This window comes from Falco rusticolus, chromosome 6, assembly GCF_015220075.1.
Source record: "Falco rusticolus isolate bFalRus1 chromosome 6, bFalRus1.pri, whole genome shotgun sequence".
Classification (NCBI taxonomy): Eukaryota; Metazoa; Chordata; class Aves; order Falconiformes; family Falconidae; genus Falco; species Falco rusticolus.
Window position 1 is genome coordinate 82,445,452 of NC_051192.1, and position 26,713 is coordinate 82,472,164.

A 26,713-nucleotide genomic window follows, 5' to 3' on the forward strand; every position below is an offset into this window, starting at 1 on the left:
GAATTAGTTCAGGCTGTTTTCTGTTTGAAGATAGACTATGAAGGATAACATATTAAAAGAAAAGCAGCTAGAAATTGAATTAGTAAAGTCTTAATCTGAAGCAATGAAAAATAACAATGTTAAACAATAGAATAATCTTTATCATGTCTTAGAATCAGGTGATGTGAGGGCCAGATAAACAATTCCCTAAATTTCATGAGTAGAGGAGGCTGCCAGCATTGTAAATGCTTACAGTGATATCATTTTAAGATCTTGCAATTCATTCTTTCTTCCGTTTGAACTGTATGTGAGATATTTATCCACTTGAGCAATATTCTGTTTAAACTGTAGTCACATTACTTAGATCAGCAGTGCAGTGTGCTGTGAACTGGAGCTGTACTTTGGTTTGTCTTGTAGCTTAAGACTTGCAGTTCTTTATAGAGAATGTTAATCAAACTTTCCAGATGAGAAAAACAGTAAGTGGTAATTTCTAACCACTTAGTTACAATGTAATGGTCATGCTGTAAGAGTGCATTATGATTTCTCCATCCAGCGAAAAAAACCCCATATTGCCAGTTTTATTAAGTCCCCTGGTCTGCAAATGAGAACTGTAAACCCACTCCTTTGGCATGTGGTCAGACATTACCACTAAGTACTAATCTATACTATATTATCATCTCTGGCATTTGTGGTGTATTTACTGACATGTTACCTAGACTTTGAAGTTCACAATAGTGCTGTTATTGGAAGATTACACGTTTCTTAAGGAAAAAGAGCTTAAATGGCTTTACTGCAGAAGGGGAGTGTGTTTTGAATTTAAAGAGTAAGTGGCATTTTTTTTATTATTTGCCAGTAAACTGGTTCATTATTTTAGTACTAAAAGCAAAAGTTGAATTACAAATTTTTTTCAAAGTTTTGAAAATTTCCCTTAGAAATTTCAAATTCTTTAATAAATTTAGAAGGTGGTGTTCTCTTCTGTCTTCTCCTTACAGGAAAACAGAGTTAGATTTGAGAAGAAAAAAAGAAATCTGGATTACTAAGCACGGCAATGTGACTTCTAGTTTTCCATTTGTTAGTGTTGAATATTTGCAATATGATGGCAACAAATGTACTTAAAAGCTGTGGAAACAATTAATTTCTAATCACCAGCTACAGTGTTTTGTTGACGTTAGAGAAATCTTTATGCTGTCTTTTTTTTTTTTGCTTAGTTATGTTTCAAATAATGGATTGACTAGAAGGAAATGTGATTTTTACATCTTAAAAATACTGTCAGCAGTTATTTAATATAGTTTTATGGTTTTATTTTCTCGTAAAAAAAAAATATCAGAGTTATCTGTCTACCTACTCATATGTAAATTATCCCTTCTACTGGACAATCAAAAAATATATATAGTAGTTACTGCAGATGCTACTGGGTATGTATGCATTTAGATTTTAAAAAGCATCATCATGAATTGGTGTAGCTGATTTGAAGTTAAACCTTAAAAATGTTGTTTGTTTTTACCTAATTACATTTGCTTGCACTAATGAAATGTAATGAAACTAATGAAATGGTGCAAAATGTAGAGATTTTCTTGGGACAATTACTTGGCGTAATTAAAACACTAATATATGGAACCTTTCTTATTTAGGAAATGATTTAGTATTTCATTTGAATTTGCTTATTACAGAAAATAAATTCAGCTATATTTTTTTCTGTGACTTCACTAGTTGTCAAATATTTAATAAGATTGTAACTTTGTTTACTTAAAGCATCATAGTGTTAAGTACTTTTCTGACCTGTAATACAGTACAGTAAACCCCCATTTTTTCAGTATTGGGAAAAAATCAAAATAAAGGTCACTGTAAAGTAGAAGTCAAGACTCGCCCGCCCTCCTGTACTTTTTATTCTATTCATCTTTATTTCATTATCACCTAAATTAATGTCAGAACCAACGTGATTGAGCAGGCTGATGATTCAGGAAAGTACTGAGGAAATTGCTGTTGTGATGGTTTTAAACTTTCACCATACGTGTTCTTAAAATATTGTGAATCTTGTATATGTTGACAAACTTCTAAAGAAATAAAGTGTTTAGTGGTAATACAGAAATGCTGATATTTAAATAAAAGACTTTGAACAATCTAAAATTATAAAAGCACTAAGCCTCTCAATTATATAACAACATTAAAAGTGCAGGAGTATAGAGGAAGAGATTGTGATTAGTGTTTGTCAAGTACTTTACAAGTCCTTTCTGCCACGTACCACTTAAGATATTTGGCAAGTTAGTTAATTTTTGTGCTGTGGTCTTAACATTTATAAATTATGTATTAATATCTCCTTTTTCCTGTGTTGTCTAATGTAGCTATGTTCATAGTTTTGGGCTTCCAGTAGCTTTTAAAGATTTAGATATTTGTCTAATTTTCTTCAAGGCACTACAATACAACCACTTAGTCCCTTTTTCCAGTTTTCTGAATTCTGCATGCTAGCTGTTTAATATCTGCTTTAGCAATTCCCCTTTGAGGAAAATTAAGTGACAACAGAGGCTAAGCAACAGTCTCTCTAACATGATTACATTCTACTCTAGAAAAATTTACCTGAGAAATCTAGAAACTGTGATAAACCTGCTCATGAAAAGCATTCGGCAAAAACAAGAGTCCGAAGAATATCAGAGAACACAGATTTTTATTACTGAGCAGTAAGTTGATGAGCTTCTGTGAAAAGGAGTGTACAGTGGTTTTCTGTAAGGAAATGCAAATGTTGCTTGGAGTAAGGAAATGGAGAGAACTAGAAAACAACCACATCTTGTTTACCACCTACAGTGCTGGGTAATTGGTCTTCCCTCTGGCCTTTCCTCCATCAAACCAAGTTTTATAAAAGATCCATAAAACATCTACAGCTCTGCTAATTATTGCTCTCCAAGAATGAATTGATGTTCTGGTCAGTATAGTTTTGCTCAGCTGACAAGTTTGGTTATGCTTCTTTCATTGCCACGCTCTAAGATGTACAAAGCTCCTTGGTATTTCTAGGGATCTGTATTTAATGTTTCTCTCTTTGGTCCTTGCATATATAAAGAATGTAAATGAGGAGATCTCTACAGGCATTTCAATGATTACAGCGATGCAGAATTAATTTCTGACTTGGAGTGAGTGTTACTCAATAGTATTACATTAGGAAATCAAAAGCTTCAGACAAGAAGGGCTCATTTGCACCTTGTATGGTTCTTAGGCCAGCTTCATGTTGTTTTTGTGCATCATGCCAGCTGCTGAACATAAAAACTGCCTAAATTATTTGGGAGAAAAAATTTTGTGGGACACAGTCTAGGATTGCATTTCAAAGTGTTTGCTCTAAACACTGTGTCTCAGATATGTTAATACATGATAAGAAGAAAAGAGGGAACAAATACTTCGTTATTCAGCAATATTCAGAACTCTCAAGTGAATGATTTGCAGGCTTTGATTTACTCTGTCATGTACAAAGATGACTCTTTTAGTTGATAAACATGTAAACATTTCAACATGTCTTTTAAGCTGTTGATCTAAGTGAAAAATGCTAATGTCTCTGTATCATGTTGAATAAAACAAACAAAAAAAATTGGTTCTTTGAGGAGTATACACTAAATACATATGGATATATATAAACAATGCTGATAATTTGTTTGTGCTGCTGACTCATTTTGATGCTATGGTGATCAGTAAAATGGAAAAATTTGTATCAATTAATGAAAACACGCTGTTTTTCCCAGGTTACTTTCACAAATTTTTTTGCTCATCAGGAGAGGCTATTTAAAAGTATAATATATTTATTGGTTAATAGATTTTCTTTTGTGTACATTCTAAAATCACTGTAGTGATCAAAGTAGTTATTCTTGGGCTAAAAGATTCAATGTAGCAATTAAATGTAGCTCCATTATGAAGTCTGATAATTCAGACATTACTTGACATATTTGGTGATTGTCACTGAAGAGGCTTCCTTTGACGTCAATGAAAATGCATATATTTTGTGACAGTTTCTAGGTCACTTTACTGCATGTTACTGCTTTATTGTCCTGTGCTAACCCATCAAATGTCATTGGCTTACTGTAGCTCTAAGTAGCATGTGACTTGTGCACAAAGATGATTAAACTTAATGGAAATGAAGAATGTACTTCGTTGAGTAAATAGGACTAAAAGGCACATGATTAACCTTTTTAATGTGTTTGAGCATCGGGAGAGGTTCTTATTTTGGTGTAATTAATCTTTTTATTGGTTTTAGCTTGGGTATGCAAGACAGATGTTGATGGAACGTGCTGGAAGATCTCAATAGTGACATTTGCCAGAAAACAGATTATAAAACTTGAGTTTATAAAAGAAAGATTGCTGAATCTCAACCTCTGTTTACATGATGACTCAGTCTATATAAATTTGCAGTTTTTACTTTTCCTATTTTCTCAACCAATTGTATGTAACAAAAAGTCTGAAGCTGTGTGATGTGATCTTTATTAGTTGATTTTGAGAAGTAATGTTTTACAATAATCCCAAGCATTGCAACTGTAGTCAGTCTTCTGGGGAAAAAGAAGGCAGATCCAAATTACTGGAATGACTGAGACTCATCAAAAATACCAAGCTAAAGCTATGGGAGTAGAAGCAACAGAGTAGTTGCTTAAATAGAAAATAACATATTGTTTCATGTTTTTTGTTATTTTAATGGAAATTAAAATGTTACAGGCAAATTTCTGAATGATAACTGTGTTAATGATTTTAAAATCCCAACAACATAGTAGAAAAGTTCCATGAAATGGAAGTCTGAAAAAAACCCAGAGAACTCTCAGATACAGGTTCCATGGATTTTGGATTTGACTTTTATCTTTTCTCCTCCCGTGCAATGCTATGAAGGCATAGAAATGAATGTACTTTTTTAGTTTGCATAACAACAGTATGATAAAGAAAAAAAAAATTATTGCATGAGTAACGAAGCCTGCTTTTCTATGGATTTATGTTCCATATTTCTTACCATTCACCATTCCGTAGTCTCAGTTTACTTACATTAGGATGCTGAACTCCTCCTTTAATGGCTGGCTAGACAAAAAGTAGCAATAAAAACAGTTTATTGGTGTTTACTGGCTGCTGAAAGAGCTGTGGGAAAGATAGTGTTAAGTACAGCTTGTTTTTTATTGGGTTACTAAGTTAGTAGGAGTACTAATCTGCCTCATCTGGAGAGATGGACATTTTCCTTTTTTTAAGTTTGCAGGATCTTAACATCTGTAAGACTTTCATTTGGCTCGAAAATGGCTATCAGGAGACTGACAAATGGACAGAAAAATAAGATCAGGTTGCACAACCCACCTTTCCTTTGCTAACAGGCTGAAAATTAGTATATACCTCAAAAATTACTATTAATTCCTGCATAAGTTGACATCAGTCAGATATGGAGCATGTGTAACTGGTAGAAAAGAATGGAGATTAAAGAAATGAGCTGAGGATTGATTAGATGGTTTTGATGAAGAAGGAACAAAAATAGGACAAAATATAGCACTGAAAGAATGAAAAGAGGAATTAGTTGTTGCTTTAGAAAAATTAATTTTAATGGGAAGTAATACAGAAAAATGATTCAGAAGAACATAAACAAGGGATATAGTAACTTTTAAAACATAGGTTTGGAAGATACTTGGCACAATCTTTTGCTGTTGAAAGGTTGGTGAGGTGCTTTGTCAGATCGGTTTGATGTAGCAGCCTGAAGATACTTTATGTCTTAGAAGGGATTCTTTGAGCATTGTGGGTGTAATTTTTTTTTTTTTCTCCTGAAAGAGAAAGGTAAAAAGTTACATTTGTGGTTTGGAAGACCATCAGGCTTGAGTCTTACAACGAAGCAGAAACAGATGGAAGGGAATCTTTGGAGCCACTGTATGGGGATAAAGAGCAAACTGCATACATCAGGCTAACTGTGGGTTTTCATGCCCTAACAGTCTCATTGCAGTCCTGGTCATGCTAGAACTGCAATGTGAACCAGGGTGAAAAAAAGACACGTGGTATGCCACAACTGATACTGCCAGCACTTCTCAGTTCCTTTCTCTGTATCTTTGCATCCAAGTCCTTTCTGCAACTTGGCATCTGTCTTGCCTTGGCCTTTTTTTTCTTGTTCTTTTCTTCATCTACATTTCTGCTCTACTTATTTTCCAGAATTCATGTTTTTCTTCTATCTGTTTTATATTCTTATATCCTTTTTCTTATATCCTTCTTCTCTCAGTCTTTCTTTTCATGTACATCTTCAAGAAACATCAGTTTCGTTTAAAGTTTTCCGTTTGGAAAATAGAAAAGGTAGCTAGGTAGTAAATGACAATTGCAGGCTATCTTGCATCAGTCTCCTGTTGGTCTACCTGCTGGCTTTCAGTCAAATGCTGCATGTTCTTATTGACTGATAGCCTGTGTGATTGGCTATATATTTTGTTAGGTTTTTCATTACAGTTTTAATGTAATTATCTGAACCACTGTCTTTACATTTATAGTTTCTGTGCATCTTTTATTGGTGTCATGAGTTGATGAAAGCAAGACTTTTGCTGTGACGCTCCATTGTGTGTCCTACATGATTATTTGAATCAGGTTAGAAACTACCGAGCAATTTTATGGATGAGAATGAAATTATTATCATAGGTTCAGCAATAACATTTCAGACTGTTTACTTATTTTCTTGGTGACCTGATGCTCTTCTTATTTTTTTTTCTTTTAAGAATAATTGTTTACTTGAGTTTTCCAAACCTATAGTTAGCTTCAATAAAATCATTCTAAGGACTGTTACGTGGGTCGTATCTGGCAGCACAGTGTTTTGCTTGTGGATGAATACTGCTAAGACTTGTTCCAGACGGTGTTTTCATGTGTGTGTTGGGATGTGGGTATGACACTGAATTAGCTGGCCTACTCTTGCACCCTTCAAAATACCTGGGAGTTTGTTTGTCTCGTGTTCTGCACAGAAAGTGTAGTATGTTTGGGCTAACAGAAGACTTAGGAATCTTACAAATAAATATATTGTCTATGGGAGCTATTCCAGAACTGGCCAAGATCCCATCTTTTATAAAGAATAAAAGAATAAATTGCCTGTAGGAATCTGAGCCATTGTTCATCCTCATTGTGTTTTATGACTCTGCTTCACTGTCTGAGTTTTCCATATGACTCTGAGAGTTTGAGCAACTGGAATAGCTAGGATGCTGGAAAGGGAAAGGTGGGGGTTATGAGGAAGGGGATAAATAAAGCTAGCAACATCCTCTTAATGTCTCAGGAGTTTAGGTGTCTTGGTTGTCCTGAGGTAGATGCCTCTAAGAGTTTGGGACTTGCATCTTAGGCAGTGTGGGTATTTTCTCTGCCTATTTGGGTGTAGAAGGTGGCAGTCTTCCGTTAAAAGTGGCTTAGAGCCTCAACAAACACTCAAACTTACAGTTTTGGATTTTAAAAATAAAAAAAGTATTATAGTGAAAAGGATATGTAGTATTACAGCCTGATTATTCCAGGAGTTTGTTGGACGGCTGCAATTTTCAAAATCTGCAATTATTAATAAACAATATGCCCATACTTCCTGAAAGGCAAAAGGAGGGTGAACTAATCTGGGATTTAAATATTAATTTGCTATTAGAGTTACGAATTCTGAGACCTAAAAGAAGTGTTAGTTGTGAGCATGAATATAGAAAAACTGAGGAAGCAAGTTAACTCTGTTTTGTATGTTTAACAGTGTAATTAAAATGATAAGGGAATATTAAGTCTCAGAAAAGGACTTCTTTCCATGGAACGTTTACTGAATGTGGTAATGCCACACAGGCTTGAAGAGGGTCATATAATGTGCCCATGAAGATTTTTGGGGATGAAAAGGACCTCTTTAGTGAAAAGGATGGCTTTGGTGCAGCATTGTCCATCTGTATTTGCCGAGACTTCTGAATTTTGCTTCTATAAACAGCAAATTAAAGAGCAGTCTAGTGGGGGAAGGAAGGACAAATTTTTCCGTAGTGCATTATTAACTACTGGCAAGCCTGGTGAAGTTTGGAGGCTGCCACTGACATTCTTGTTTTAACATTTGCTGTTAAGTTTTATGTTTTACACTACACATTCAGAAAGAAAGATTTTTTTTTATTAGATGTATTTAATTATGGTTAAGTAGGAAAATATAGCTCAAAATACTGAGGAATTATGAGTTAATAGTCCAGTGGATTCACGAATATTTTTCACTAGTTCAGTTGCCTTTATACTTAAAAAGACTAAGGAATCTTTTCATAGTTGTTACTAGAAGATGACTGGGAGATTTAAAGGCATTTGGTCAAAATAAGCTTTTTTTTTTTTTACCAGGTTGTATGTGGGGTCCTCAGAAGTAAACAGGGACTCCTTGCACCAAATGTGTATTAAAAATATTGTCACTGTTAAGGAAAGCTTCCAGTTTCAGAAAACAAATGAGATGTGAAGAGGTAAAGGACAAGAATGCAGTAAAATCAATATACTATATATGAAGTGATAAGAATGAGCCTCGTGGCTTTTATTTTCAAATTTCCTTTTGACTTCTGAATCCGTTTTCTTTCCTAAACAATTGATTCCAGTGTATATGTAGCAATATGCCTTAAGGATATCAAGAAGTCACGCTATGGAATTCCAGAAGTAATTTTTCTTTGCCTGTCTCTTACTGAAGTTGGTTAATATGTTCCTAAATAGTTTTAGGTTAAGCAGGATTATCCATCTGCACAAAACCTAACTTTTCCCCATTGCCTTCACATCCTATTACAATTAATAGCAGCTGCTGTTTTCTTAGTAACTAACTCTTGTAGGGTACATAAAAAGGTGTTATGGAAGTGTTACAAGAAGATTTATAGCAGTGTTATTTTAAAAAAGTTTACTGCAAGGCATCAGAAGACAGTCTTCTATTAAAAATTACATCAAGCAGCCCAGACTTCATTGAGATGTACCCCACTGCGTGTCGTATCTCTCTTCTCTTTTCACAACCTCAGCTATTTAAAATGAAAGTTGTTTTGGAGAAGAATTCTCTGCTTCTCCTGTATTTTTATGGTGCCTAACACATTGGGAATCTGTTCCTGGCTTTGCAGGAAGCTTATAAATCTTCCCATTGAACATCTCGGGCATATCCTGACAATGTTGTGTAGGATGTACAGAGTAGATAATAAAGCAGTTATGGCCTTCATTGCTTCTTAGGATGTTCCACTTAGTCCTGTAGCCAAATGTTTTAGTTTTGATAGGAATTTTTAAAATTTTCTGGGCTTCTTTGCATTACTCTGTGCTTGTTTTCATTTCTTATTATCTCTGCACCACTGTCTTCACACTACAGCATTGTTTTTGGTGCTATGCAGGAAGGAGCTGTGTTAGTCTTTCAGAATTATTTTTGGCATTTGTAGTGTAAAACGATACATATTGGAATAATAAAATCCTGGTGTATTAAGGCAGTAAGTTTTATGGTTGCGTTAACATTTCTCTGCCAGATGTTTCATATGTTCATCCCATCTGTGGTCACATTAGTTCTTTATGAACTGTTCTTGCCATGCATACACTTTAAACTGGGGAAAAGATCCACCCTGATGTGGATTTCAAAGCGGTGAGATTTAACCAGCACATAATGCAATGTCAGCATAATAGCATAAAGCAGCTATGCAGTCTTGTCCCTAGGTACCACTGAAAACCAGCCTGGTTCTGTATTGTTGGCACCCTCCCTTCAGGTATGCATAAACATTGATGAGATCCTGTAGTCCCAGTCTCTCATTCATCTTTGTGGCCCTTTGTTGCACTTTCTCCAGTATGTCCATGTCTCTTGTACTGCAGAGCCCAGAACAGGACACAGCACGCCCGGCGTGTCCTCACCAATGCTGAGTAGAGGGGAAGGATCACCTTCCTTGACTGGCTAATGCAACCCAGGATACCATTAGCCACCTCTGCTGCAGGGGCACATTTCTGGCTCATGGTCAACCTGGTGTCCACCAGAACGCCCATGTCCCTTTCCTGCCAAGCCATTTTCCAGCTGTGCAGCTCCCAGCATATAATGGTGCATGGGGTTGTTCCTCCCTAGGTGCAGGACTTTGCACTTCCCTTTTTGAATTTCATGAGGTTCCTGCCAGCCCACTTCTCTAGCCTGTCCAGGTACCTCTAAATGGCAGCACAACTCTGACCTATTGGCCACTCCTCCCAGTTTTATGTCATCTGCAGCACTGCTGAGGGTGCACTCTGCCCCGTCATCTGGATGTGACAGAAGAGTTGTGTGAAAAAGAAAAACACCGTTGCAGTTTTGAAGTAATAATATAGAATACAGTTTTGCAAATGTGTATTGGGATTGACGGGGTGCCCCCTACTGTGGGCCATCTCACTGGCAGCAAACCGCTTACAGATGCGTGTCTCTTGCTTCAATGAGTGCTCAGTTGCCTTTTCATGACCAAATTTAGGAAGACGTATGTCATAAAAGAATTATCAGTAAATGCTTTGATGCTGGTTTTAATCACTAAAACTAGTGTTCTTCACCCAGACTGAAAGTTTCCCATAATTTCTGGACATATTAAGGAGAAGATGAAGGAAAGTAAGCATGGCCTTGCGAAGGCTAACTCCTGCTCAACCAACGTGATTGCCTTCGATGATAAAAATGTCTGGATCTGTGGACAATGGATGACACTTACCTTGACTTCAGCAAAGCTTTCGATACTATTTCTCCGAATATTCCTGTATCCAAGTTACGATCTGAACAGACAGACAGCTGGAGCAGTAAAATGCTGTTTGCGTGGCTGGGTCTGGAGGGCCATGGTTAATGGGTAGAATATGATATTCTGCCTGGAGGCCAGTGGCAAGCAAGTACCACAGGTGTCTGTACTAGGACCTGTCTTGTTTAAACATCATTATCAATGATATGGAAGGGGTGGGAGTTCACCCTCATCAAGCTTAACAGACGAGACCAAACTTTGGAGTGGGGAAGCAAACGGTATGGTTGAGGGCGAAGCTGCTGTCTGGAGGAACGTAGACCAGCTGGAGGAATGGGCTGGCAAGGAATGGTTTGACATTGACTTCTGACCCTTGCTGAATTTCATAATAGTAGGTCTTTCACCTGGGAAGGAAGAGCTTCCTGCAGTGATACAGGCTGGGAGTACCGGTCTGGGGAGCAACTCAGCGGACAAAGCTCCTTGGGAGCCTTTGTGAAGTGATCTAAGCCTGCAGTGGCCCTGGCAGCAATGACGGCCAACAGCATCCTGGGCTGTGTGAGCAGGGGCATGGCCTGGCAATCGAAGGCAGAAGGTGTCCCCTTCTACTCATTATTCAAGTCTTGGACCCTCGATAAAAGAAAAGGTGGAGCGAGAGCCATCAGGATGGTTGAGGGCTAGAGCCCTTGCCCTTAGGTGGATGGGCACAGTCTAAAGGACGAAATGGATATATAAATAAATGGGGCAGGCAGACTGTTACACCATTGCTGATTTTATTTAGAATCCTTCCTATTAAAATTCTTATTATAAAAACCCTTCTTATTAAAAGGAGATGCTTAGTCAGATCCATTGCTTGGAAAATTTACTTCCATATAGGAGGAAATTGCAATGAAAACCTGTTGAAGGGACCGCACTTGATTAGAGACAGTAGAGCCACAACTGCTTAATGCAGTGCTATTTGAGGTATAAGGACCACACTTCTTCCTGGGAACTGTTTTTATTCTGCCATAAGAGGCTATGTAGGTTTAAAGAGGAGCACAGTAGTAAATTATTTAAGTGAAGCTGGTAAGAGAAATGGGAATTAGTTGTTGGACGTAGTTTATTTTGAGACAGCTTGGATGTTCTGACACATAGTATACATAACAAGTTGATGACTTCTGAGCAAAATATTTTTGTTGCTTTGACAAATCTGAGCTATTTGAATTTGAGCTATTTGTCTCAGTCTTCAGAGTTTTACGTATTTTGGTCTTTATCTTCTGAGAGATCAATGTAATATTTGTGTTTCAGCCAGTAACAAAGGAAATAAATGTATAGACATACATCTGCATGCAGGTAGTTAGATATGCATACTAAAACTGAAAAAGTGCAAGAGAAGTCTTTGAGTAGCTTTTTTGAAAGCTTGGTTGGCTCCTTAGTAATTTATCAACAGGGACACCTAATACACTCCCTGTTCATTATTCACTGTAAGAATTATACACTGTAAGATTATTAAAAATAATAATCAGTATTCTACCTATTATGGTAATTTTCCTTTTCCTGCATGGTTAGAGTTCTCAGAATTGTCTGAGAACAGGTTTTGAAAATTACTGCAAGGCTGTTAACTTGTTTTCTCACTCCAGCTCATCTAGTATAAACATAAAATTCCTCAACAGAACATACAGGTTCATTTCTTGACCATCAGCACAGATGTAGCTGGAAAACTTCGAACTGATGTTATTCACAACTTTTCTGATAACAGGAACAGTGTGCACTAACTCCAGCAACAGGTAGTGCACATGTATGGGCTTAAAAATGCTTAAAGGGAAAAGAAGTGTTTACTGGTTTTGGGCCAGTTGACTTATGGATGTATATGCACTTCATTGCTATGATACTTGGAGGTGTAATGCATTATACTTTTATATTTTTGTTTATTTGTTCTAATAGCTGGCATTTTACTTTGATTTGAAATTAATGGGAAAAAAGGTTATACTAAAAACTTCTGGGTTTTAGTTTTAGGGGATTTTGGTTGTGCCTTTTGCTCCAGAGAAGGCAGGTAAAGGTATAGACACAGTGTCAGAGGGCTGCACAGCAGGACCCCCACGCTTATTACCCTAAGGAGCTAAGGCTGCATGCTGTGTTGAACACTGGCGGAAGGCTGTTCTGTTCTTGCCCTTGTCCCTCTTCCCTGTTAGTGTTGTCTCCTTCTGCGGACCATGCTTTGCTTCTCTGTTAGAAACCAGAATCAGTGCCTCTCCATCTTTGTGCTCTTTGCAGTCAAGGAGCCCTAATGGACCTTGCCAGCCTTGCCCTGTAACTTGTTTATTGCAGATCTTTCTGCTTTGGGGAAACTCATTCTGTGCTTCCACAGCTGGCAGCAGGTCTGAGCTCAGCCTGGGCCACAGCTTGTGGCAGCAGCCTCGGCTGTCCCATCTGCAGCCAGTGAATTCCAGGCTTGTAGGTCACAAAGCGCAAACCTTGGCTGCATCAGCTGAACAGGCAGGCAGTAATGGATTAAAATCCTCCCTTTTTGGTTAACTATTAGCAGGAAGACAAAGATTTGTGCTCTGCTGATATGGATTGGTTAAAATGATTGACAGCTCTACTAGTTATTAGTGTCAAGTTAAGACGCAATTAGATTTCTTGTTTGCTCCTTGCTGTTAATCAGCATACTCATTCATTACAGAACTGCCTGTGCTTTTTTCATTTTGTTGTTTTAAAAGTTTTTGTTAAAGATTTTTATCCAATGACCTTCCTAAGCGATGGAGTAAGAATGATCTATTTTCCTTTCCAAGTAGTTTGATCTACATACATTTTTGCCAGCGTTTAGCTAGGTTTCTCTGCGATGTTGTTGCAATACTATGATGTTTGTTATACTTACGGTTACCTTGTGAATCTTAACAGAATGAGCGTAAAGCTGACTGTCTCATTACCAGTAGTTGAGCAATCTTACTCATGCTTTGGGCTATTGACCTGTGTGTGCTGAAATAATGTTTTTTCGTGTCATTTGTTTGTCTTTGCATCTTCATTTTACTGATAAATGAGTTTCAGTCGACTTTTGGGAATGTAGTGTAGATATCATGATATAGTAGATTTGAAGGCGCGCTCTCATTTTCCTTCTCTGGGAATTTAGTACTGTTGAAATCCACACCAAATAATGTTATTTTATTTTAATTCACATTAATTATTTAATATTTTTTCTTCAGTTGGAGCTTTAAAGAGTGCATACTATTCCTAGTTTTTACTGTTTCTAGGAGAAGGTAGTTCTTCAGGGCAGTTGGCAGAATTGGCAAACTAGATCATGCTCATTAGGAAGTTACAGGGCTTTCTCATGTCCAGGCTATTAGGACACATCCTATTCCTCATCCCTTGTATTACTTCTTTTGGCACCCTAATAAAAAAAGGTGCTTGAGGACCTATTTGCTTTTCTAGAGATCCCACCACTCCAATAAGGCTCTGGGATGTCTGGAAACTGGAGACATAATAACTGCATTTGCTAAGATTGTCAGTGTGGCACATGCACAAACAATTCTTATCTGGGATGTGTCAACCTATGGATCTGTAGGTGCTAAGTAAACATAATCCTCGGTGATTCATCTAGTAGATAATGTTATATATTTCCCGGTGGGAGATGCTGAATAGAAATCTGGGATCTTATTTCTATCCCCGTTCAGTACCAAGAATGCTGCTATGCAATTTCATTTGTTACTGAAACATTAAAAGTAGGGTAGAACTAATGGGTTGGGGAAAGTAGTTTCCCGTAAGTTTTACGATTTCCAAACAGATTCTTTAAAGCTGGTCTAAAAATGAAAAAGAAAAAATGCTTTTCAAGTTATTTATTGAAACTACCAAGTTTGTGGTTCTTTAAGCTTGCAAAGCTTCTGTAGCTTCTGTATTCTGGTTGGCTTTCAGTAAAGGCACGTATCTATTATGTTCAGTTTTATACAATTTTATAATTTTAGACATGCTTAGTGCATGTATAAATGGGATAAATGTAGTGCATGGGATATAATATCAATATGATTTTAGTACTTTTGCCAGCTTCTGTAAAATTATTTTGGAAAGCTAGCTTCTTGGTTATGCAGCAAATTCTTATAGTCACTGAAGACCACAATCAAAAGTATGCAGAAATTTAAATGTGAAAGTGAACATCAAAACAATTCCTTTTCTGTAAGAGATGGAAAACCTGTTTATTTTGAGAACAGCATTTTCTTCTTAATGAAAATAGGCAACTTGCCACTGTGACACAAGAACAGCCATTTATAATAAAATTCTGACTGAGCATTTCTTTTTAAAGGCAGTTGCTGTGTTAGTGAAGCAGCTGGTTACACTGGAAGTGGTGGTGTTGCTATGTGTGGAGATGAACAGTGTAAAATGCAGTTTACCATCAAAGTCATTTTAGTTGATCTGCTTTCTCTGAAGTAAGGGCATAGTGTGTTACTGGTAGAGTCAGCACTTAGATTTCAAGGTCCTTGGAAGTGCCAAACTTGTGTTGGTTTTTTTGTCATCGGTGCCTGTAGGAGGGGAGAGAGTGGCCAACATGACAAATTGAGAGTTGAACAGAAAAGTGATTATAGAAACTCTTGGATAAAGAGTGTGGACAGGGAGGTTGAAAATAATTCACTCAGCTGCTTCACTGCAAAAATGCTGGGCTGCAGTTCAGAAAACCTTCAGGCTGCAGTCTGAAAGCATTAGTCTTGCAAAGGCATTAGGGTTTTGTGTTGGTTTTTTTTTTTTTTTTTTTTTACATTTCATTATCAGGGTGATCATCTAGCTAGCCTTTTGCTCTGACGCAGTATCAATTGTAGTCCTTGTGGATGACACTGATGTAAAACAGTCCTGACAACAACACTGAGGTGGAAAAGTATAGTCAATATTGGTTTCTGGTTTTATTGTAGGCTTAATTTAGTAGTTGAAAGTCCTGGAGTTTTTTCTGTAGTGACTGGATATAGCAGAGGTGATAGCGGTGTGCCATGACCTGTGCCAGCTGCCTTCCAGAGGGAGGGAGCGCTGCTGAAGCTTTCTGTGAGCAAATCCTGATCTGCCTCTGAATCTCTCTGGGGCGGTGTCTGCTGCTTTGTGCTAACTGTACACCGCTGCAGGATAAATCAGATTATCTCCTTCAATGGGCTTATGAAATTAATGTTTTTGTAGAAGAGCATTGGTATCGTCAAATAATCATTGACAATGTCCACTGTGCCCTATAGACTCTAGAGCAGTTACTTCTGAAAATTTCACTTTTAACTGATGAACTATTGTACTTCCAAGAAATAAGATTAAATTTCCATATGAAGATACAGAAATTTAAGAAGTTAGCCATTCTAGAACACTACCAATGTAGGAAAATGTTTCTTATATCTTCATCATGGATTATGGCTTTCTTCTATATGGACTAAACATTTTTTACATAGTAACATATATTTTAAAATTTTGTTTAAAAACCCTACATCTCTTGCTATTGGCTGCTGTTATTACTGTATAGTTTTTTCATCTGTAAGATGAAAAAAATATCAAAATTAAAATGAAGGGTGCATAAAGAGACCCAGTATGTTTGCTGAACCAAAGTATCTCTCAACAAGGAATTTATTATAAGTCTTGATACCTTACAGATCAGTTTTCCTATAAAAAGCTGTGTACCAAATCAGTTAAGGATAATGATCTATAAAACTAGGAACAAATCAACAAGGATGAAGCAGCTAGGCAAAAATAACTTGGAAATACATGTTCAACAGTTTAATGTTGTTTGAGAACACTTCAGTAGATGCTCACAAAACAAACTAGCATAGTTTGAGAAATAAGACATTAGTGCTGCTCTGATTTTAACCGTATGGCATAGAAGGGCAGTGTTAGTGAATGGAAAAAAGTCACAAATAGTAAAGTCCTAGAGTTGAATTTTTAACCTGTGTTTTAATATTTCTGTCAAAGATATGGAAATCGTTTTAAACTGTTACTGATAAAAAGTTAGAGGTAACAAACAGCTGGAGAAATAAATAAAATAGTCACTGATAAAGAGAATATAGGTTAATTGAGTTGCGTTCAGGCACAAGATATTTTTCAGCATATCCAAATATAATTTTGTATCTTGAAATAATAGATGCACACTGTATTTCCATCTTTATTCCAGGAAGCAATTATCTTTTAAGGACAAAACTCTCTTTCCCAAGAACAGGGAATCACAGTCATCAGTTGAAGCTGGAGTCATGTTGTTATGCTTTGGCCAAAAGCGTACATCCAAGAGCTGCAGTGCCGGGGTTATATTGTCTCTGTATTTGGCATTGTTCTGAAAAAGGCTCGATTGCTGGTTCCAGATGGGTGTACTTTGAGAAGGACATTGAAAACTGGACACAGTTCAGGGTAGGGCTGTAAGAATTATGAAGGAATTGGAAGTGTGCTGTATGGTGAAAGATTTAGAGCTCAGTCTGTTTAGTTTAGCAAAAGTGTTGTTAAGAGGTCATTTGATCATAATCTTAACATATTCATGTGGTGAGCAGAAATGTGATAATAAAAAGCTTCTCCATCTAGCAAACAGCAGTAAAATAAGAACCAACAGCTTGAAGCTGAAGTCAGCCAAATTAATTTGGAAATAAGGTGCAAAATTTTAACAGGGAAGGCAGTTAAACACAACTTACCAATAGCTGTGATGTGTTTGTAAACACTGGAAAGAACATAATTAATATTGTGTGTTTTTCTGAAGGACTTACTATAGCTTAGGAACAGTTGTTAATGTGAACTGGAAATTGATGCAGGGGAGCCTGCAATATTCAGGGATCACAATACTTACATCTTTCCTTAAAGTCCGGGGCTCTTTGCAGTGCAGTATGATGTTAATTTCTGTTCAATTCAATTATGGTTTAACCATTAGGAGAATTTTTAAGGTGTTTCTACGTGGCACAGTGTGGTGCAAGTATCCACACTGACCCTGAACAAACCAGATGGGTACTAAACCCTCCAAAATTACGCTAACCTGGTTTCCCACCAGGAGTGGCATATAGTGCTTTTTAGCAGCGTTGAGATGCTTGTATGTGATACTTGGTGATCACAGCTGCTTGCTTACTCTTAACAAGCTCCTACAGGCAAGGAATCCTTGAAGCCCTTGGGAATTATACGTAAAAATAAGGATTTCTTATACAGGGAGAAAGAGGTTTCCAAAATAAGATTTTTTTTCTTTTTTTTTTCTTTTTATTGTTTATGTGTGTTCAATTTGAGAACAGATAAATTAATGCAAGAAAAGTTACCAGTTACTTCGAGCTAGAAGCCATATAGGACTTGGGAAACGTGTGATGTGAAAATAGTTGGAGGCTGAGAAATAGTGAAGGAAAAAACGTTAGAGGCCCTATTCTTACTCTTTCCTAAACATCAGATTATCTCCATTGTGGAAACAGGATACTGGACTGCTGGATTACTTGTCTGATCTCGTGGATTTTCTTACATGCGTTCTAAAAGAGTCTGTTTCATACTATTACATTCTGAGAAACCAAATCTGTAACTTTTATGGTAGCCTGTAATGTTTCAGAGTGTGAATCTCTCAGAACAAATACATGCGAAAGAATGTTTGTTTAAAAAGATTTCAGAAAACCCTTTAAAATTGATTAATTGTATCAGTTTTACAACAGTAAGTTAAAACTGATTGTTTCAGTTTTGTCATATCAACTTAAAACTGGACTGTACATTTTGTTCATTGAACTGTCATTTTGATGTATTGGACAGATTTATCGTGCAGTTAATGCCTCTGCCTTTTAGATATGAGTTGCCAGTGCTGGCAAAAGAAATTCAGGAAAACAGCCTGTATAACGGTGGATTACTTTCCAACTGTTGAAATGCCTTCTACTCTCTTGTTTAGCTCTGAATGTTGTCAAACCACTTCACAGTACAGTATATGGAACATCTTGTTTATTGGCCTATGGCTTGCCAGTACATCTGTGGATGGGCTACTTAAAGCCATTGATTGAGTCATTGCTAGAAAAGCAAAAGAATTGGAAAAGTACATGAACCAGAAGGAAAACTGTATAATTAAAGCATTGCCTTTATGTATTCTGTTACACAGACAGCATGGAGCTGCCTGACTGGAGAATGTGCTGGTGTAGACGTTAAATTGAAGATCACAGCATTAAGAAAATCTGACCTGATAGCTAGCACAGTCTTGGGCCTTTCTGCTTGATGACTAAGGGTACACCAGCAGTACACTATGTACTTCTCTTAAAAATCAGACTGTAACTGTTCTTGAAAGATAAGCATACACATTATTCTGATTTCTTTTTTTCCTGATGTGTCTCTAGAAGTTCATGAAACTTTTCATGTTTCATGAAAAAAAAGTTTCATGAAATTTTTAATGCACTTTATGAAATCATAAAATGTGTGTTATGGAAAGGGAGACTTTGCTACCATAATTGTGACCAAAGGTATCTGATATTGTTAGATTCTAGGCAATTCAGCATGTAGTTGCAATAAACATCGAAGTACGTGGGTGTGCTAAAGCTTTGTACTCACATCAGATTAAAAATATTTTGCTTTCATTGCTATGTTTCACAATGAACTCAGTTTGCTTTTTGATTAAAAAAATGCTTAGATCGCCTTCTGTATATATTGTGCTATGTAATGACTTATGAAGTAGATCACATAAATCTCAATATTTGCACAGTATTTAAAATTAGAAAATGTTGCTTTTAATTGTCATGTAAAATTTAAATAGGCAGCATTCATCCACATGATCGCTTTCTTGCTAAAATTTTTATTTAACACTTTCTGAATAGCTGTGATTCATGGCTTTATCTAGGACCTGGTTACGCAGAGATATGTATCAGTGAAGGATTTCTTCACATGCGTGTCTTAGTATTTTCAGGATCCGTATTTTTACTGACTTCTTGTGAAAATTCTTACTCCTCTTCAGAAATGGGTAAATTCATATTCAACAGAATCAATTTTTATTCTTGATATTTGCTTAAAATAGCAGAAGATGTAAACACTTTTTATAGTAAATGAAAAAACATCCTATTAATTACTCCATATAGATTTTTAGGATGATTTATCTTTCAGTGAAATTGCAAGAGGGGAAAAGTAGCTACATTCTAACACTGCTAATAATTTCCTATCTTTCATATATTCCACAATTAGTACAAGTAAAAAAATCACAAGAGCTGTAGTTTGATTACATTTTTGGGGTTTGTTTTTCCTTTTCAGTCGGTGGTGAAAACTGGGCGGTTGCTGATTAGCCATGAGGCTCCCTTGACAGGAGGATTTGCATCTGAAATCAGTTCTACAGTTCAGGTACACATGTTATTTGTATTTAAGTGTTTTGCATGGCTGAATATGGATACCTATAGAAGGAATATTTATTGCTACGTTAAAAGTAGAGTTTTAAATATTTTTTTAAGTTATGTCTTGTACATTTTTATTAAACTTCTGTTTTGTGGATGCTTGTGTTAGTTTATCTGAACAGCTGAGAAATCATGTACCTGCCAGGCACTGTGTATACCATGCGCTAAGCTAGAAAATGTAACCTTCACTGAAAAGCAGGGAGGGTGCACTTGCAAATGCAAAGGGAAAATCTGTCTGTATAGTCTGGTTTTAATGTACTTTTTTACCTTTCTCATATTTTTAACTCAAAGCTTCTTAAAAATACATTCTAGGAATGTTGAAATCAGACACAGAAAAAGCACACAGGTCCAGTACAGAATAATGTGGTGCTAGACATAGCATTCAGAGATCTTGTCGGGCAAGCAGTCTGTGGAAGTGGTTCATGTGTAGTTGTGGTGATGCTCACACACGTGTAGAGTTTGTACGCACAGACGGCTTTCTAAGGTTGAGATATACATCAGCATCAGTTACCTGGAGCATTACACTTCAACTTCTATTGAAAGCCTTTTGAGCTTTCTAACGTGTTTTGTATCTGTACTTGCATACAGATTTTCCCCTTAACTTTTCTTTCTTTCCTACACACCTCAGTGATACTGGTTTTCAGAAACATCTAAACTAACTGTCTATCAGAGTCTGATCGCTATTTTCCGATTGCTTTATTCTTAGAGTAGTTAAATTATCAGACTAGAGAGGAAAGGGATTCTAAAATTTGCAAAATATAAACCATACTGGCACTAGTTAAAGCTTGGGAATTAGCCTTTTTGTAGGAAGGAATAGTTCTGGGAATGTAATTTTGAATTAAATATGCATAAGGAGCCTGAAAACTGTTTCTTGAGCATTGTGGTACAATTTCTTTTAAAGAACAATTGTATTCATTTTGTTATAATTATATGAAGATCATTAATTTTTTCTACCAAATTTTTGCCTCTGTTAAGAACCAAATATTTATAAACCTCCTATGTAACTAATATTTGACCTCCTTTCTTTTATAGGTAGCCTCTTTAATTAAAATAGATCTAATAAAGTCATAAGGTACTGACAACCATGAGTGGTGAAAGTGATGATTTTTCTTAAATTCTTACAAAAATGTGAAATACACTCAACCAAAATAGCTTGTCTTTTAGTGTCTTGTGTTGTTATTAACACTTGAGGAGAAAACTATTCTAAGCCGTGCAGCCACCTCATAATTTATTGGCATAACAAAGGAACGCATATGTGTTGGAGAAAAACGTGAGTTAAAAAGAAAAAAAGCCTTATCAGTAAATATATTGGAAAAGCATGGGATGATCAATATATTGCTGAAACTACAAAATGAGTTTTTAATCTCTTCAGGCCTTCACTAAGAAAGTCACTTACTTGGTAGATCTATCTTGCAGTTGTTTTTCATATGAGATTTATTTTGACAAATAGCACTTATTTAGAAAACAAAGTTTTAAATGCTTTAATAAAGGGCTGCTTATTTCTGTCAATGTTGAAAGCAAATACTTGTTTCATGATAGTAGCTCTTAATTTTATATTTGTATTTTTTAGGAAACTAGGATACGTATCTTGAGAAATATTAGTTGATTTATCACGCGAGCTACCTCAGAATAAACTGGACTGTAACTCTTTGGCATTGAATTTGTCTATGACAAGTTTCTTTCGTATAAATTGGTTGACTTGAATCTGTGTTATAATCATATTGTCGTTACTCTTTATATCCATTCTTCACGATTCTGTCATCTGTACTAACATTTTGATACCAGTTATTTTTAAGAATATGCATACTGCAAAAGAGATTAGAATAATATTTACAAAGCATTACAACTTTTTTACAAAACAGTATGGCTTTAGGCATAATAAAGACCTTGCTTTTTTTATTCAGTTAAAACACTTAATCTCTATTATGATCAAGTTAAGTCCATATGTCTAGTATCACTGTGCTGTAAAAATAAAAAGGAAAAGTGAAATTCTTTTTTGCTGGACACAATGCATACTGAGAATGCCAAAAATCAGGGATTGCAATTGGCTTTAGTTTCCTCTTACACATGGAAGTAATAAGACTTCAATAAAGTGTGTCCAGTTGGATTAGATGGTTAGTTTCCATATTGTTATTCCTTCCTTGCTGTGAGGTCTCTCATCATAGAAATAAGGTGAATAAAAGTACATAGGTTATTTTAAAAGTTAACTGTCCCAAACACTTCATAATAATGTACACTTCAAGGGAAACAGTACGAATGGAAATGATGGCTTTCGCTCATGAACTATATGAAACAGATTTCTTTTTGCATATGTGAGATTAAAAACAGTGTTTGGAGAGCGTATAAAATAAGATTTTTGTGTCATACAGAATATTTTAAAGGGGCACATTATTGAGTAGTCATTTACTCTTTCTCAAACACATGAAACAAAGAACAGGATGAAATGGTGCTGCTAAAACTGCGTGGTATGACTTTACCCTTGGTGCTGATGCTTCAAATGTGATCTCAACGGGTATTCTGAAGTGAGCAACAGATAAATTCAGTACAGGTACACAATACTTCATATTTGATTATATTCTGTATAAAAGCTTGCAAAATACTCATGTTCAGCAGAGAGGGCACTAAGCTTTTGCTTAAGGCATACAGTTGGAGCACAGTATGGGAAGCCTTGGAGAAGGGCCCACTGAGTTGTCACTTCCAAAATAATTCCAAAATAATGAGGGTGTGGAAATCATCAGTACATTAATCACTTGTAATAGAAAAGAATGTAAATCCAGTATTTGTGTCCCTGCTTACAAAAAAAGAGGGGGAGGGAGGAGAGAAACAAGAGTTTTCAAGAGAGAGGGTTTAGAGGGAAGAAGTGGTAGATGATGTTAAACTGTGTGATAAAAGGCTCATCTTCGTACAGACAGACAGACACAAAGGAGCCCAGAGGCACAGCGTCAGGCAGGGGCACCCCGGTGAAGAAATGGAGCTCCTGACACTCAGCTTCTGCCAGGGCTGTCCCCAGCATCAGCCCTGTGGGCCAGGATGGCGACCCCCAGCACTAGGAGTCAGGCACACTCTGGACGACTGTGCAGACTGAGGGGGGTTGCTGCCTGATAGACTTTGGGACTTATTATGGGATGCAGGGAGGAGCATTTTGAAATCATACACGATTTATGGGATGTTTAGAGGAAGAACCGAAGATGGGGAGAGGTGGGGACCAAGGTGGTTTGGGGAGGCATAGGTGGGGGAAAATTGAGAGATGAAGGGGTAAAAAGGACTGGCCGCATATAAACAGGCTGGTGGGCATGACTGGCCGTGCCCCGTGCTTGATCAGCATATGTCCTGTCTTCTCATTAAACTCCATTTCTAACTATTTTCCTGGGTGAGACTCAGAATTTCTATCCTTTGTGCACATGTGTGCATGGAGGTCTGAGTGCCAGCCACTGGAGTCATGGGGGCCAGTGTGCCCAGGGCGCTGGGCTGGCAGCGTGCGAGTGCGTCTGTCACTAGCGAATACCAGTCTGGACTAGGTTAAGTGAGCCAAGTGTGCATCTCTCTCTATCTGTGTGTGTCTCAGGGAGTCAACTGGGCAAGTTGACTACTGGAGGAACCAGGATTTTCGAGCAAGCCAGCTACTGGAGAGACCGTAGGGCCTGGGGTCAACAGAGAGAGACCTGTTGGTGTGTGTGTCTGGTGGTGACTGAGACAATAAGGGAGATCAAGGATCCAGGGCAAGCTACTGGCCAGACAGCAGTGTCAAAGCACAGTAACTGCAGGGGTCTGCAGGGTGCGTGTGTCTGCGGTGGTCTGTAAGTCGGGGTGGATGTCTGTCCCAGCAGCTGGAGTGGGACTGGGAGTAGGGAATCGTGTATGCAGGTGTCAGCAACTGGAGAGATCGAGGATCTTGGTCTTAGGGATTTGTGTCAGGGTGATGTAGGTACATGCTGTATTATTCTACCTTCCACTTTTGTTCAATCTTGTGATCACTTTATTTTAGTTAGTTTGTGATGTTTCGTCTTTTAAGTGTCTGCTATTCCAGAGCTACTTATAGCTGAGGTTGACCAACCTAGATGCATGTTGTTTCTCTAATTAAAGCAATGTTTCTGAAATTAGGTTAAACTCTAATCCGTGATTGTCTTTCAGTAGTGCCCCTGTACTAAAAAGCTACATTACAGAACAGCAGCTTGCAGTCCCACTTCCTCCTTGTCATTCTTGTATCAACAAAATGAAGGTGATGGTGGGTGTGACACAATTTCAGAAAGAAGTGCAAGACTTAGTAGAGGATTGTGAAACAGTAGATTCTTCAAGGGAAAATGAACTCACTTGCATGAGGAACTAATCCTTGATTTTAGAAGTCTTTCATGCTTGCAAAGGTTGATAACCCTTTTATCAGATCTCTTTATTTGTAGCTGCTGTTGTGTCATCCCCTCTGATTTAACTTGTAATGTGTTGCTTTTTCTTGCAAATGAAGGGATCGTTATTCTGGTTGACTTTTACTAGAATGAGCCTTTGAGCCTAGCTGTATTGATCTCTTTGTAGAAAGCTGAGTTCCTTCTGGATGGAGCACTTCTGTTGAGTTTGCAGAGTAACAGGAGTAAGGGATCCGAACATAAAGCTGTAATCTGCAGTAACCCACCATCATCGTTTGGAAGTGCTGTAGATTATAAAGATTTTAGTTTCAGCAATGAGTGGTTACTGACAGGCTCATCTAGAACTAACTCAAAGGTAATCTTTCTTTAAGAAGTCATTACTGTCATCTCTTCATATTATTTCCAAATGATTTCTCTTTTACTCTGGGATGTAATATATTAGAAAGCTAAACTTACATTGAAAGCAGTCAGAATTTTATTGTGGTCAAAGCAACAGATCAGATTTGAAGAGAATTCTCAGATTCTGTTTTAGACAGAACTTAAATGAAACTTTTTTCTTTCCTCTAAAAGTAGGTGGCTTTTCCATATGAAATGTCAAACGCCTATTTTGTTTGTACATAATGTATTAGAAGAGAGTTCTTGAAATTTGGGTATGGCTAAAAATTTCATGGCAATCTAAAGAATGCTGTCTCATATCTCATTAAAAAAAATTTCAGTTACACAATTTTGAGAAAAATTTCATGTAAGCCTGAAACATAGCTTTTGTCTTTAAAATTGAATTTTTAAGTCACAGATATAATATGCAGTTGTTGCCATTTGCTGGTTTTATGTAGCTTCTGTATATGATAGAATGTGCACCCTGCTTTCAACATTAAAGACCATTCTGCTTAATTTCTGGCACATTTGGGTCCAAAAAATAGCAAGTGCTTAACCACAAGGCTTTGTCACCACTGAACTGGAATAGTACAATACATAGTGTTCGTTCTTGTTGTTCAGGTGACCTTTCCTGTCCTGCTTTATCCAAACTGTGTTACAAAACCTATACTGTTGTTCTGAGAAGTGAAGGCAATTTGGTGGAGAATACATTTAGAAATTGGAAATGGAAAAGAACAGAAGTAAGACTGCTGGGGAAATTTATAGGTTGTTGTTTAAGACGTGCCTGTTGGGAAAGGATTAGGATGTACTGACTAGTGGCTTGATTTTTCATTTCCTGTTTTTTAGGGCTTGTACATCAAGTGTGTTGCACCATTGTTGCTTTCTATTGGAATATATGTGGGAAGGTTGTGTAATGGTTATGATAACGTGGTGGTTGCTATTTTGTGATAGGGCTGAAATAGATGTAGGGAATTAGCACATACCATCTGGCATCGATCTTGCAAATACAAAAGATGTATGTCACAGGAAGGTCTTGGTGATTTCTACCTATTCTCTATAAATAATGGCTAAAATACTGAAAAACAGAAAATGCCTCAGTAATTTTGAATGTTTTCAATTAAGGAATTTAAAACTCCTTTTAGGAATTGGATCTTTGTATACATCAATAACATTATAGCAGATACACCATGAAAATGTGTACTGATATTAAAACACAAGGTGTGTGCTGCCCTGGCAAAGAACATTGCTGTCTGTAAAATAACAAGTGGACACAGTTTTTTGTAGTGTGTTGCACAGATGTAAAAAGGAACATTTTTTTTCTTCATTCTTGCAAGAACAGAGCAATTCTGGTTTAACTGCAGTTTTCTGTTTTAGTAGTGCTGTTTCTTTTCTTACTGCCTGGTAAATGTTTTGTCCCTGGGCATCTGGCTACACCTTGTGAAGGTCTGGGGAACAGCTACCAAAGAAACGTACAGGTGAACCGGAGCTCAGACCTCAGGAGTCCTTCCAGAGGATTCTGTGTGTTTTCTCAGTGTTACGTAGGGGTTTGTCTTCCAAAAGGTTGATATTAATCAGAGGATAGGTCCTAGCAAATTCAGTGGAATAACCTGTTTCTGAGGATTGAGTTACCTGATACTACTTTTTTCAATTGTTCAGTTCTATATCTAAAAATTGGATATAATAATATTTGTCTGTTTGGATTGATGGTGCTTTAGATTTCCTCCTGCTGCTGCAAACTAAGGCCTGATCTCTAGTAAGTGGTGTAATTTCCTGGTAGTGTATGACATGAGGAGAAACTGTTAGATGAGCTGTTTTTATGAGAAGCATTTCAGGAAAAGTGGGCATGTCCAGGAGTACCAAAGATGTAAGTTTCACAGCAATTTTGTTCTAAAGCAGTTTACCATAGAAAGAACGTGCCAAAACAAAAAAAAAAGCTGGAACACCACCAAAAAAATTAACTTTTTCAGCTGTATGAACATTTAAAGTAAAATAGCCCTAAGGCTGATATTGGACAGGAGCTGTCTTAAATGACTATTATTTTAGAGTCCTCCTAACGAAAAAATTTCACCTTTACAACAAAATGCTTTCAGTATGTTTG

General features: G+C 36.9%; 1 protein-coding gene across 3 annotated transcripts in view; it reads left to right on the top strand.

The window, feature by feature from the left end:
• Positions 1-26,713, top strand: part of BCKDHB (branched chain keto acid dehydrogenase E1 subunit beta) — a 131,867-nt gene that overhangs the window by 56,190 nt on the left and 48,964 nt on the right. The window contains exon 9 of one of the 3 annotated variants that reach the window (XM_037391346.1): positions 19,746-19,832. The exons of 1 other annotated variant lie outside the window; for it this stretch is intronic. In XM_037391346.1, the coding sequence (XP_037247243.1) occupies positions 19,746-19,832 (87 nt within the window). Of the gene's footprint in view, positions 1-971; positions 3,558-19,745; positions 19,833-26,713 lie in introns of those variants that run through there. One more of the 3 variants, XM_037391348.1, reaches the window with a different exon arrangement.